At 44.8% G+C, this 14,773-nt stretch overlaps 1 protein-coding gene across 2 annotated transcripts; it reads right to left on the bottom strand.

Annotated features, from left to right (window-relative positions):
- Positions 1-1,889: 1,889 nt before the first annotated feature.
- LOC120809759 (solute carrier family 12 member 3) lies at positions 1,890-12,275 on the bottom strand. 2 transcript variants are annotated; one of them, XM_040163794.2, is made up of 26 exons: positions 11,847-12,275; positions 11,188-11,322; positions 10,843-10,918; positions 10,632-10,727; positions 10,335-10,474; positions 10,094-10,204; positions 9,713-9,824; positions 9,401-9,531; positions 9,227-9,311; positions 8,049-8,200; positions 7,702-7,809; positions 7,252-7,375; positions 7,008-7,109; positions 6,551-6,706; positions 6,363-6,462; positions 5,930-6,065; positions 5,693-5,830; positions 4,893-4,999; positions 4,709-4,791; positions 4,524-4,601; positions 3,695-3,793; positions 3,487-3,598; positions 3,141-3,227; positions 2,894-3,032; positions 2,723-2,790; positions 1,890-2,611 (listed from the first exon to the last, which is right to left on the bottom strand). In XM_040163794.2, the coding sequence occupies exons 1-26, from the start codon at positions 12,129-12,131 to the stop codon at positions 2,470-2,472; spliced, it is 3,102 nt and encodes a 1,033-aa protein (XP_040019728.2). In that variant the 5' UTR covers positions 12,132-12,275; the 3' UTR covers positions 1,890-2,469. The 2 variants fall into 2 exon arrangements, with proteins under 2 accessions (XP_040019728.2, XP_077939041.1); XM_078082915.1 differs by having other exon boundaries at positions 10,843-10,923; positions 11,847-12,265.
- Between the last annotated feature and the right edge of the window lie 2,498 nt (positions 12,276-14,773).

Here is a 14,773-nt window from a genome sequence, read left to right on the forward strand (position 1 = left end):
TGAATCTGAATGCCGGCACGGCAATGATTTCCCGCTTGAGGTGACTGCTGTGGCAGTGTGGCAGACTACTGTGGTTTGGCTGATGGAATATTTGACTTGACAGTAGCATTTGCCAAATTTAAAATTCTGTTTCAGGGAAATGGCAGTTTGGGAGTTTGCAGAAGTTAGTGTAGTGGTTCTAAAACTGGGAGGACCCATTGGAACTACAGGGGGGCGCAATATAAATTATAATCATAACATATAATTGCAAACAAGTTGTAAAGATAGGGCACTATATCATATGCCTGCACAAACAAAAAATAAATCAAGTGCAACCGGCATGACGGCGTGTTCCAACTGCGCTCCCAGATCGGCTCATGTTACAGACGAGTAGGCCCAATCCCAAACTCCCCCCTTACGGACTGACAGACTTTGAGACATTCTTACATTTTCAACCCTTTAGGACCCCGGATGACTTTGCCCAAGGTTATTGCTCATTGCAATGTGACATTAAAAGCAAGATAACCTAAACAGAAAGGACAGAGATTAAAGATAAGAGAAAAAAAAACATGAAATCCGACGATATTTATTAACTTATTCATAAACTATTACATTTTGTCGTTAAAGTAATTTTTTTTTAAAGCAATTAATCGCAATGAACCATTTACCAGGTGAAGTCAGTAAAGGCCCTGGGCGTTTAGGGTTTAGACTGGAGATTGGACTTGGACTACAGCCTATCACCATCAACCACCTCATGTTTCCAACAGGTTCTTCCCACCTGTCGAGAAATCAACTACGATCATTGGCAGCTCTACTCTGAGAAAAACGAAGTCAGCGACACCCGGTGCCACAGTCACAGGGCCAGAGCTGATATCCCTGAATCCTGCCAGCCAAAGATAGCTGTTAATACGACCAAGCATCTGTTTGTGTCGGCAGCAATGAAAGGGTCATCTACATTTATTCCTGTTCGAATTGTCAAAAACATTTCATACCTGACGACCTTTCCTTGACCCCTGTGTGAAACGTCCCAGGGTCAAGGAAAGATGGTCAGGAGAATTCACGAGGATCTAAGAAAAGACGACCGCCGGTGGTTGAGGTCACTAAGCTACGAAGTTATGACGCATGTCAGCGAAGTCAGTCCGCAGCGGCGAAACTACAATTCCTCCACGTTAATCGTTATGGACTACAACGAAGCGCATTTCAGATAGGACTCAGTTCGGAGTGAAACGACCCAGTGTAACAGGCCGAGATTAAACCTGGGTATACCTGGGCCCAACCTGGGTATACTTGGGCCCAGGCCAGACTATCCCCCGGGGGATAAACTGTCCCAACCCAAACCATACCCCACTAAAGTAGGCCCTACTAAACCCCTCCAGGCCACAGTATACCCCAGGCGAGGGGATAAGCCGCTCAAGGTCCTTCCTACGGGGATCATAGCGGCAGGTAATCTTGATACCTTACATCAGCTACAGCCAGTGAAGGTGCGTGCCGTTTGTTACTGCCGTTCTGGCGTCTTGCTGGTTTTAGCGAAACCTGCCTTAGTCCGGCCCCTAGATGTGCTGCAACATGCCGTGACTGGTGGGAGGCAAACTTAGCTCCGCCCCTTCCTCTTCCTCGGTATGTTTATCTTCTATTAATCAACATTAACCTCCCCTAGTTTTCCTACGTGAGGGTCTGAGGACGGAGGACGTCATGTACTGTTCAGATTGCAAAGCCATCTGAGACAAATTTGTCACATGGGTCTATACAACTGAACTGAATCGAACTAGTGTGTCATACTCACTATAGAGCTTTGATTTTGGGCCTATAAATAGGGGTTATAGCATATTGATAGAATGGATATATTGACGGTTATGTTTGTATAGTATTATGATGAAAAATCCTCAGTCTGGGACAAACAACTTCAGGACTTGTTGAGCTATAATAAAGTCATTTTAATAAAAAATATGTTGTAATACAGAGGTTTCTTGAGCTTTCGTGGTCCACGGGCTCAACAATCACAAACAAAAGAACAACATTGGGTTATATACATCACAGCATGGTCGCCTCTTATTGGTTCAACACATTGTGCTTCTGGGTCGGTTAAAAGTCTCCCACTCCACCGCCGCGACGTCACGCTCCGTTCTCTCTCTGACACTTTCTACGTTCCGTTTGAAAAAACATATTAGTTTAGAAGTGAGATGTACTCAAAGTGTCATTTGATTTTTTTTTAAGCAGTGTATTTTTGCCAATCACATATCATTTTGATTAACAGTCACAGTCAATACGTTTCAAATATACTCACAGGGGTTTGCATTCCCAGGAATTAAGGAATTAATCTTTCAAAATAAATGGCAAGAACGTTGCAATTAAAAGACACATGCATCATACATTCACGCCGAGATTAGATCCCGGGATTTTAGGATAAATAGTCGTGAAGGCAGCGGGCATTTCTAAATCAAGATGTAAAACGCCCGGATGTTGGTGAGTTATTGGTCTCAAGAAGACATTTCACTGGCAGTAGAAGGTGAGGACGTTCTCCTGGTTCCCTCTGACCAACAGCACTGGAGGTCTCAGATCACGTGACAAGAAGTCCAGCCACGCCAGGTAGAGAGTGTTGGGACACGCCCCTTTCATCCCCACCGGCATGGTGCTGTCAGCAGACATGGGGAAAAAGGTTTAATGACGTCCACGCAACAGGAACCCGGAGCCGCTTCCTCCGGCCGGAAAGTCGGCTCACAAACGTGATCACAACGATACTCACATCACAATCAGAGCGGCTTCTCTGGAATAATCCTTCAAGACCTCATTGAGACGGATTTGACGGAGAGACTGAATCACACAGGGAAGGTTTGCTTATTCGTTAAGGAAGGAAAAACGGTCTATTCTACATTCACTTTATCGAACCACTTGTGATTCCGTGTGTGTGTCGGACCTTGGCCCGATTCCTCTCCAAATCCTGCTCGGTGATCCTCCACGGCTCCTCCTGCTGGCGCTCACTCCCAGAATCACAGTCCTGCTTGGGATTCGTGTCCAGCCTGAAGCGATCCAGCATTTTCTCAAACCGATGAACACTGGAGCGTACAGAGTCAAACGTTGGGGTCATGGAGAGTTGCAAACAGTAAGTAAGTCGATCCATTGTGGACATTATCAGTACACCTGGATGCGCGATGAGCACACACCTCTCAGGCTGGGGGCTCTGGTAGACGTCAGGCAGCACTTCAACATCATGGAAACCAAGACGGAACTTCTTGATTAGTGCAATCACCCTGCAAACAGAACGTAAATACGTGTAAGTTTGACGTTTTCTCTGCGGAGTCCCGTCCTCGTGAACCACAGCCGGGATCTCTTGACCATTTCCAGCCCGTCTGAGCAGAGTAAGCCGCTGCACGTGGAAAGCAGGCGGTAGTTTGCCACCACCGCGCGGCCTCTCCCACGTTTAAATCAACGGCGTCTCCATGACAGTCGCCTTCTGTGTCGTCTTTGCTTAAAAGCAGCTCATTCCGCTGGAGAAACCCGAGCGCTTACTCCTGTTTCTGCTCCTCCCTCGTGTCTGCGCCCCCCCCCACAAAGACGCGGACCTTACACCGGGCCCACCGCTTCCTCCGGCTCAGCAGGTAGGGCAGCAGCAAGGTGAGACCTGGTAAACCAATCACACACACACACACGCACACGTATGACGACACGCGGGGATGAGAGAGGAGGCGGCGATACGCGGAGAGAGAGATGGTCTCACCTCCGTCATCGGACAGCCAGTACACGTCGATGGTTTTCTTCCCTTGTGCTTTCTGGAAGCCCGTGCTACGCTGAGGCTCCGCTTCAACGGGGACAAAAGCTACAAAAGACGACAGTTGTTTTTCACATTTTTTACGTCAAACGTTGATTGAATTTGTGGGCGTTTGAAAGACAAGATGTGTAACTTTAATGGGGATTAATTGGTAGAGAAGGAATGTGCCGTTAATGACCTTTTGATAAGTGTACAATCACGTAAAACTAAATATATTTATAATAATAATATCTACTCTCAATCAGTTTCTGCCGGCAAATGAGTTTCCCCAGTGGGGATTAACGAAGCTTTCTGAGTCTGTTTTCTGCCGGCTGATAAGAAGAAGCCCCGAGGACAGAGGACAGAGGACAGAGGACAGAGGAATGATACCAAATGAGGTCCGTGTTTTTCATTTGATATTAGTCTCAAATGAGATTTTAAAGACTTAATGCACCTTTAATAATCAAACCGATCAGTCGTATTTAAATATGAAATCAATTCCAAACCTGTTCTGTATATCTTTTTAAAAGCAAATGGACTAAATGGACCGTACCTGTATCTTTTAGGCGCCTGACCGCTCAAAGCCCTTTGACACCACGTGAGTAACCATTCACCCATTCATACACACTCAAGTGTCAAATCTACCGTACACAGTGACGCCTGGCCATCACCGCTTCACTTTAAATAACCGTTGACATCCCTTCACACCCATTTTGTGCCCAATCGAACCCCTGATTGAAGGACCACGCTGCTCGACCACTGAGAAACCGTGTTTGACACGGCCCATGCGTATACGTACGTGGGTTTGTTGTTTGGAAGTGGGAAGGGGGCGAAATGGTGTTTATGGCCTCCGGTCCTCCATCAAAACCTGCATTAACTGAAATGAAAACAGGAATTTGCTTTGGGTGTTTATTTTCTTCTCAGTGATGAGGAGGAACGAGAACAGCAGCAGGTTCATTTTGGCTGCCGAGATGCGTCTCTCACCGTGGGATTGAGGTGATTGCGAGACATCCAGTCCCTCCTTCATTCTCAGCAGGCACACGCCGTACCGCAGGTCGAACGCATCACTGAAACACAGGGACAGCTGTATCAGATAACATCAGTGCTTGTGAAATGATTTCACGGTTCACACACACAGGTTAAACTGCTTTCATCCCACGGTACTCACTGCAGTATTGATATGTAGTCGTGTGCAGCCTGAGGCGTATCACTGCTGAAGTTTGTCTTGAAGCCCATCAGTAGAACATTTGGCTTAATACGACCCAAACCTGCCCCCTGGTGGACAGTTAACAACAGGACAAGAAGAAGAGATGAGTCTTACAAAGTTCAACCTCCTCAGGCAACAACAATCCCAAATGCACTTGGTGGAAATATCATGGAAGCAGCATGTGGCTAAAAGAGCTTGTTCCCAGAGTCTGGAAAGCATTTAGTTTCAGAAAAACTCTATTGATAACGTTTCTCTATTTGAAACCATCTGTATGTAGATGCCACGTGTTGACCATAGAACAGATTCACTTCTAGTCCTTTCTATAAATATAGTCCGATCTACTGTGCGCTGGATGAGACGGTGATATTAGAAATCTGTTCATTGAGCCACTGTTTGTCAGTCTAAACCGTGTTCTTTGGCAACGGGAGCTGGGGGGGACTCCGCCTGCCTTGTAGACGTGAGGGGAACCACACAAGTAGATCCAGCAGATTATTAACTGTTTTTATTTACGCCTGTAATTAACTCGAAGGTCTAGATTGAGCTGACTTGTGACCTTTGCAGCGGCGTGGGCTGCGCCCAGCCGAGATTAAAGCCACCAGAAGGTCACTGAAGCGTGTCACATGAATGCAAAGAGGACACAGCCACAGCCTGGTCCTGCTGTGGTCTTCTTAATGCATTCTCCACTAGCGTGACAAACTGCATTTTGTCGCACAACCCTGTGCAACAGTACCGAACGCACCGCGTGACCTTGTAATTCTGACCTGTAGCAGCATGTTGGCTCCTGTTCGTAGCTCTGCAGCCACCACACCTCTGTAGAAAGACCTGACCTTCCGTTTGTTCAACCAGGTCACATGGCGCTCGCTGCTCGCCTCTTGCGCCACCGATTGGGGGGGGCCAGCCTGACGAGCACCGGGGGGGGGGGGGTCAAACCGATCGTCAAGTCACCAGCTGATAAAACGCAGTGAGTTTTGGACTTTACTAAGAGGGGGCGTGTTTACCTGTGCATGTGCGCTTGGGCTCGCGGTGACCACGTTGCCGCAGATCATGAGACTGAGGTCCTTCGTCAAACAGCTGATGAGATCCACCAGAGCTGGACGGCTGCTGGGGGGGCCCGTTAGCACCAAGCACTGGGGTCTGAAAGGTGCATGTGGGGCAGTTTAGTGCACGGCAATGGTTGATGAAAGACACTACCTTGTTTCCTCGACCCCGTCGTTGTTTTTACTGATTACCAGAACTGATGCTCCGCTCAGCTGCTTGTAGCTTCATATTTCACTATTGCTAAGTGATTACAGAAACGAGTACCGGCCGTCTGATCTAACTCCTAACAGCACAGTAATCAAGTGTCTTTTCCAAGAAGATCTGCCCCTCCTGCAGGGAAGTATCCTCAGAATGTCCAAGCTAATGAAACTTTGGACTGCAGGAGTCACTGACCTGTAGTTCTTGACATGGTCCTCCACATGGTTGAGCCCCGCACACTGGCTCAGAGCCCGGTTGTAGGAGCTCGCCTGCACTGAGGAGCCCCAGTTGACCTCTGAGCAGCAGAGATGACACTCGGGGTTAGTTGCTCACATCGCACTGCTTGCGGTTGGTAGAAATGTGGGCTTTGTGTTTGAGTTTACCGGGCTTCTTGTAGACCGTGTATCCCAGAAGCAAGAAGACGACGCCAAAGGCAATGAGGGCGGCCCACCAAGTCAGCAAGAACATGAGGACCACACAGATCACAGCGCCCAGCAAGGACAGCCACTTGCTGTAGAACTTGAAGGACGGACGCCAACCTGGACACACACACACACACTCATGATGCTTCCAAACAACAAGGTCTACACACTCTGCCGGTATTCATTGTCAAACCGATCTACTTGTTGCTTCAATAAGCATTATTGATTCTGTGCACCATCCAACGTCTCCATACAACAGGCTGTATGGAACTATGCAATCACGCCTATCAAACAAGTCAAAGGCGACACCACCCGGGATGTGAGGAGGGTGAAGGAGCAGCGCTACGTACTGCACCCGCCCACTCAGCGGCCCCCTGCGTACGGCCGCAGGATTGTCAGTCAGGCGTGAGCTTCTTACCCGGTGAGTTGGTGATGGAGGCGTGGAAGCAGCTGAAGTTGATGAGAGCGTAAGAGCAGAGGAAGAAGTTGGAGATGATGGGAGCGATGGTGTTCAGCTCGGCTGGTGGATGGAAACGACGCGGGAGCAGAAAATGCACTCAGTTATTGACCAAAGCAACGAGACTCCTTAGCTGTACACTTCCATCTTATCAGCATCTGGCTACAATCCCTCCTGGGTTCAGAGGTTCTCTTCAAAGGCTCACCGATGAGAATGAAGCAGGCGGCGATGACGTACGTCAGCAGGTAGCCTCTGAGCGGCTCTTCGTTCTTTCCGTAACCTTTCCCAAAGATGCCGATGAAAGGGTACAGTTTGTCCTTGCACAGACACTACCAGGAGAATCACATTTCTTGGTCAGAGCGTTCACAAAATATATTTCTATTGTATGTGTGCGCACGTGCGTTTGCTTTTCTGTGTTCTGCATAAGCGCTTCAACGCTACATGTCATTCACCCATTCACACAGCGTGGCTGCCATCCAGGGTGACTCCTTCCCACCGGGCCTATCGAACCATTCACAAGCCCACAAACCAACACGGCCGCAGAATAAGGGAGACTAAGGACTTCAACATGGACTACTGAAGCCTGGGATGAGCCAGTGAGTCCCAGTCCGCGTCAAAACAAAGTGTGTGTATGTGTGTGAGTGTGTGAGTGTACCTCGAAGACTTTGGGAGCAGACACCAGGCAGGCCAAAGCAGAAGAGAGTGTCGCTCCAAATATACCAGCAGTTATGAGAGGGGCGAAAGCTGACACCAGGCCGATCGACTGGAAACGAAAGGTACACGGTTTACTTCTAAATCGTCTGATCTGCTGTTACTTATTATCACACGGCGGGACTCCGTGTTGGCGTCTTGCCGTCACTGTTATAACGTCTTTCTATTTCTTGGAAATAAGTCAAATGAATGACAAAGGCTTTATATTTTGGCTAAATGGAAATGTACGCTGGTTTGAAAGAGACTTCATGAGCTGGTTAGAAATGTTAAGACGTGCGGGCTGGTGCTCACCTGATAGTAATTACTGATGCCATAGAGGCATGTTTTATTAGCGATGCACTCAGTGAAGTCCCATCCATACTGGCAGGATATATCCCCACAATTGCTATTAGATAGCAGGGTGTCATTTAACAGGCCGGACGCATCCCGCACCACACAGGCTCCTGGGAGGGAATAAACACACATGCATGAACAAATATGCATAAACATGATTATGTAACCTCAAATATGCAGATCATTCTTCTACATTGTCTGTAATTATTAGTGGTGGATAATGCACAACAATTCACAAACACATTATATTTAAATGCTTAAATTCAACTTCACGGTCACCACATTTTATTTTAATTAGTTGATAATAAACGTCCTGAGGTAAGTAAAGTAAGTAAAGGTGAGAAGGTTCATATGGAGTTAGTTAAAATACAACTGCTGACTCCTCTTTCCTTTCTTAATAAACCCTAACCCTCTTTGTTTGAGGTGTAGCTGTTACTACGTACAGTCGTGTACATTTAAACCTTCGGTCCTTTCTTGCTCTTTCATAGTTTCAGAGTTCATTAAAAGCCTGGTTTGTATTTGTTTACTGATGCTTTTTGTAGGCGACTGAAAATTGGTTCATTGAGAATTTGTGTAATTTAGGTCACGCAATGACTTTTTGATAGAAGAAAACACTCTTTACAGGTGTGGGATTTTACAAAGACGGCAAAATCTTTGTATTTATTCATCTTTAGTTGCTTTAGAAAACGGAGGTCTTAAAAATCTTCATTTGAGTAAATATTCTGCAGCCAAATCCAACTGGTCTTTGTTTCCTCATAGTGCATTTCATATTTGAGTTGTTTCCTTGGAGGGCTTCTACAGAGGCGGATAAGTAGCCCATGGATGGGATACGAGTTTGCAATTACATGCGTCAGACCAGGGGGATCGACGACAGCGTTCATCCAGGCAGCAGCACCGGAACATCCGCGCACCCCCCCATCGATACAGACTTTACTGGTTCGGCCCGCGTGACATCAAAGTGCAGTATGTGTCCCCCTACCTAAAATGAGTTTGACACCCTGTTCCAAAATATCTAAGCTTTTGATAAGAATACATTCATTCAAAGGAAAGTTCGTCATTGCTGCAAAACCACACCAACACAGTGATTCAAAGTGCAGCCTTGGTAAAGTCTAACATACTGTTGGAACAAACCGTACCGATGGTTGCAGAGATGATGAGGTAAGAAATGGTGGTCCAGAATATTGCCATTAGTGTTCCTTTGGGGATGGCCACTGCTGGGTTCTGGGAAGGACAGAACAAAAGACACAAACATACCTTGTTAACAGATCTCGAACTGGTCCAGACCAGAAGCAGGAAGATGAGTAACGTACCTTCAGATCTCCTGAGATGTTAGCTCCTGCCAGAATGCCCGTGGCAGAGGGGAAGAAAATAGAGAACATGCCAAAGAAACTGCCGTCTGGTCCCCGCCAGCCAGGTACAAAATTGGTGGCAAAGATATCAGCTGTTGAAGGTGAAATAGCTAGTTAGTTCATAGAAGAGCTCTGGAAGGAGAGACTCAAAGAATGGTTATCCTTGACTTGCGTATGAACCGTCACACACATATTAAATAGCTCTAAATTGAAAGAGGAAACGTTGCGCTGGCCTGAAGGAATATGATACTCTGAGCAAGGACAAACAGTCACCTTTGTAGCTGAAGAAACCCTTGGCTTGTTTTTCTGGGGAAGCCGGAATGATTGTTCCAACAAAAAAACTGGCAAATGACACCATGATGACCAGGAAGAACAAAATCTGTGCCTGCGGAGGGCAGAATGATGAGTTAATGATGAAGGATGCAGACAGAAATTCACATTAAAGAAATCATCTAGGCTGAAGGTGCTAAAATAAAAAAATAATAATAATCTGATTATCGGCAATAAATAGAAGAATTCTTCTTAAATAATTGATTCTTTCCCCTCTGCAGCGATCAAACATTCGGAGAAGTCTTTTTCTGTATATTGTAAAATCCCAACAATTTGTTGTTAAAGAGAAAGTTAAGAGGGTCTTGTATATTTGGTTGAGCGAACCTTTGACTCCCACGACATGCCCGCTAGTGAGATACCCAGTAGACAAGTGACCGTTATGATGCCAATGATGCGGATGTCATTGATTCGGTCCACCATGACAGCTCCATGTTCCTGCGAAATAAAAATGTCAGTGTTTTTCACGGAAATTTCTGGTGTGTTTTAAGAGAAAGAGAACTGTGATTAGTGTCCAATGCCAATGTAAAAGTCTTTCCACATAGGTACTAACGCGCATCCTACTTACATACATTAGTTCTGTAACCGTCTCAGCAAAGCCCACAGTGTGCATGGCCACAGCTACGGCATTGGCAAAAGCAAAGATCAGACCGATGGACCCACCCAGCTCTGGGCCGAGGCTGCGACTGATCAGAAAGTAGGTCCCACCTGAAGACACAAGGTCGGCGTGTTAGTTCCACCGTGTAGTTGAAAACCAGTTCCTCATATAAGGAATCCCACAATTAATCCCTAATTAATATGCTTTGGATATCCAAATGATTATGTAGCTAAGTTGTGTCACGCACGAATCACAGAGGGAACAAACCTTTTTTGACCTTGCCATTGGTAGCGATGGCTGAGGTTGAGAGACCAGTGATCCCAGTTATACAGGAGGATAGCAGGATGATTACCCAGGTCAGGCCTGAAAGATCACAATGAGGCAGACTGACTCTCCCAGGTCGAAGTACCAGAGAATCTTTTGGAGAAATATGCATCAACAATTGAACAAGCACATCAACAGGTGTTGTTCGACGTACCTATACCGGCTTGAGCAGTGATCCAAGGCAACCTCAAGTACAAGATCACGCCCCAGATATTCAACATGCAGCGGATCTACACTGAGACAGACAGACTTTACCAAACACACCAGATTTGGGCTGCTCAAAAAAGCAGTAAAAAAATGAATAATAACCACATGGGCACAAAAACACAGCATACATTTTGCTTTAAATAAAAGTTAAAAGCGGAAGGGTTAAAAAACCAACAGTGGACATTTTGATACTGATTTTTTAATGTTTTAGGGGACCAGTGAACAGGTCAGATTCTTTGCACATATATATATATATATATATATATACACACACTAGTGTAACCATGATTACCATGACTCCATGTATCCAGCCAAAGCGAGTAGGTTCGGAAGGTGGCTCCTTCTGCTCCTCCTCGTCCTCCTCTGAACTGTCTTCTCCTCTGATCGGTTCGGCGTTTGTCTCCTCATAAATGGGAGGGCTGGAGTCCTAGAAATGTCAAATACATTTTTTTTTCTTATAGCTCAAAATTACCATTTAAAAATGTAAATATTTATTTTAGACAGTTAATAATATGTAACCCCCACACAAAGAAGATAAAATATCCTTTTGAATTTAGCATTGAACACATTGTCAAGAACAACTTAAATTAGTTGGACATATGGAGTTGTATATTTTTTTTCGTTGCCTTTATTATAGGGCGGCTGGGAGAATGACAGGAAAGTTGAGACAAAGGGATGACATGTAGGCTGTGGGTCGGAATCAAACCCAAGATCTCAACCTCCATCGTCTGAGCTACAGTACATCCCCAAAAAGTTTTTATGGTGTTTGAGGTCAATTTCTTTTCCTATTTTCAAAGTATATCGAGTATAAAAAAACTGGTTCAACACAGAAATGCCCAAAAGAAACAATGTTACACAATGTTATTATTTATGCAAGCTACATTTGTGTTGTTCTTTTCAGAGTCGTGGCAATGTGAGAAGGACGAGGCAGGAAAGCCAGAGACTCCTCACCTTGGGGTCGTTATGCAGCTGGTACAGAGATGGCCTGAAGCGCCTCTGTCGGCCGAACACTTCGGTCTTGGTGTAGAAGTCATAGTGTGGCGGAGGGTCCAGAGTCTCATAAGCAGATAGAGCATCAGATCCAAGAGATGCTACCCTGCTCCCATAACCACTGCAGTTGTCGTAGCCAGGCCCATCAAACCCCCCGTGCGTTATCTTGGCATTAGCTACAGACAGAGAAAGTCTGGGTTTGAATGCATCCAGCTGAACACCGTTCCTCGCGTCTGGCGACTCCATTCAGAATGGCGGATTTGGGTTTTCGCTCTATTTTAATTGGATCGCAACCTCAAAAACAGCTCAGGTAGTGAGATTTATGTCAAATCTTTTCTTCAACAGCGGCCGTGGTGATGCCAGTGCCATTCAAGCTGTATGAAGGAGGCTTTGTTGCTCGGGGTGGCTTTATACTGTGTTCGACCTTTACCAAGAAGGAAGAGCCTGGGGCGATGTCAGGAGAATGGTTCACTGAACAGCCAAACATGACTTATTCCAGGGACTATTACGCATGGCATGGAACATTCCACATAACAACCAAACAAAAACCCTCCTGCACTGAGCTGACCCAGGTAACCAACCCTTCCACTGTAATTCAACACAATAATTATTTATAAAATGTTCTGTCTGAAGAGTATACAGTTACAACGGTTTACTTTTCCAGAAGCTGGAATTTTGAAAAATCCACAGATTTTAGGAATCATACCCGAAAAAGCAATTTCTTCTTTCCTTTTTAAATTACGTCTTTGTTGTTGTTTATATCTCTGTTTGATTGGTTTGCATGAAGTTACATTTTGTTTTAGGTCGCATGATTAAATTCATTCCTTTTTTTATTTCCCGAGGAGATCATTAGGCACACAAAGCAATTTGTAAAATTACTGAGACAACCCAATGGCAACAATGTATGCTTGGTAAAGAAGAAAATAGGTTTAAATAAGCAGTCAATCAGAATTTTAATTTGAGTTTATGGGCTAATGTAATTATAATACTTATAATATACTTGAAGAGCTTACTTTCAAGAAATTGTCCAGTTTCTCCAATATTAAAAAATAAAAACTGGCAGTAGTTGGGAAAGTATGTCAAAAAATAAAACCTTGGTCATAACGTTAGAAGGATCTGCTTGAAATGCAGAACTTTTAACCTTACCTTTGTTGTTATAGAGATAGGATCTTTCAATTCAATTCCCCTTATTTAATTTTTTATATCCCCAAATCGCAAATTACAAATTTGCTTTTTGAGGGCTTTAAGCAACATCCTCTGTCCCGAAACCCTCACATCGGCACAGGAAAAACTGAAAAAGGAGGAGGGATCCCTCTCTCTCTGGATGGACAGACTACAATGAATGTCATGTGTACAGAATGAACAATGTAAAAGATGTATAATACATTCAATTCCTATGACAGAAATGATTCAAATAATCGCGAGTAGTAACCCGGGCGCACGGCAGGACCACTGCAGGGACCAGGACCATCAGATAGACCCACCATGTGGAGAGGGAATGTTGGTTTATGATGACAGTAATAGTCATATGATTAATATTTAATAATAATAATAATGATGGTGATGATGATGATAGCAGCAGCAGGTGTCATCCAGGCCACGGTAGGAGGCATTATCAAAAGGGGAGGAATAGCATGATCACATATGATGATCAGAGAAGGAAACATGCTGCCTTTTAAGTCTAAAGCAATAATGTTACATTTTTTTTAAATGAAACGGTCCTCATGAAATGATTGAAGGATATCCATCACATCCTCGCTTCTGCTTGGCCTGACTTCTCTTCCTGGGGTTGAGGAGGTCTCGGAGCGCGAGGCGTTCCCTCTGGTAACCCCTTGACAAAGTTTCTCTTCCATCACCAAAACGTGCTTCTCACGTCCTGATAGTCTGATCCGTACTCAGTGTGTGTGAGTGTCCTGCGTCAGAGTGGTGTGGGTTTATTCCGTCAGGTTGAGGTGGTTAAAGTGGGACTCAAACACAGTTTTTAGCAACAAAAGTACACTTTATGCAGAAAACACAGGGGACTGACTCTTAAAACAACTAACTCCTTTTGAAGCATGTTCATGAGTTACTGTATATTTAAAGTGTTCATTACTTAGGATACTATTCATAGTTGCACCATATCTGAATAGATTAATTCTGCGGCCCGTTACCACTGGTAAGTTCTTATTTTTTGGATCGGCCAATAATAGTTCTTTAAAAAATAAATGCATCATAGTAGCAATATCATCTACACAGATTTGGTGGTCCTTTCCTGTTCTTTCCTGACACCCGACACTGGACCGTGGAGGTCATTCGAAGTAACACGTAACTTTTTGACACAAAATACTCGACCTGCGCATGCAGAAGACGGAAGTTATCCGTTAGTTATAAGAATTGCCTCTGGCGGTCCTGAAGCATTAAATTGAACCACCACAACTAGAGCATTGTATCTCTTGCAACCTCAGTCAATGTATGTTGTGCGTGGCTACCAGCAACCTAACAAAGGTAATGGTAAAATACTGGGGGCAGAGACACATGTGATTTACTGTAATTTACAGTATTTTATCTCATATTTGTATGATAGTATGTGATAGTAGAATAGTCGGGTTTACTGGGAAATTTATAGAATATGCAGGCTCAACTCAGATCGGGGACCTGACTTCGTTGCCTGCACATTTCTCTGCTGAGGGAACTGTCCCATGTCAAGACACCGTGTGCTCAAGCACATCGAAACGACTCTCGAAGCGAGCCACACACACGTAATCATTGAGCAAACATCTTTTATATCACTTAATATTGAGTAGCAGCGTGTTGTTAAACAATGCAATTGTCCTACACTATAATGTATTATATTCATATGCAGTGATGGAATGTTGTAAAAAAGGCACATATTGTTTATGCTGTTCGTT

The sequence above is a fragment of the Gasterosteus aculeatus genome, chromosome X (assembly GCF_964276395.1).
Source record: "Gasterosteus aculeatus chromosome X, fGasAcu3.hap1.1, whole genome shotgun sequence".
Lineage (NCBI taxonomy): Eukaryota > Metazoa > Chordata > Actinopteri > Perciformes > Gasterosteidae > Gasterosteus > Gasterosteus aculeatus.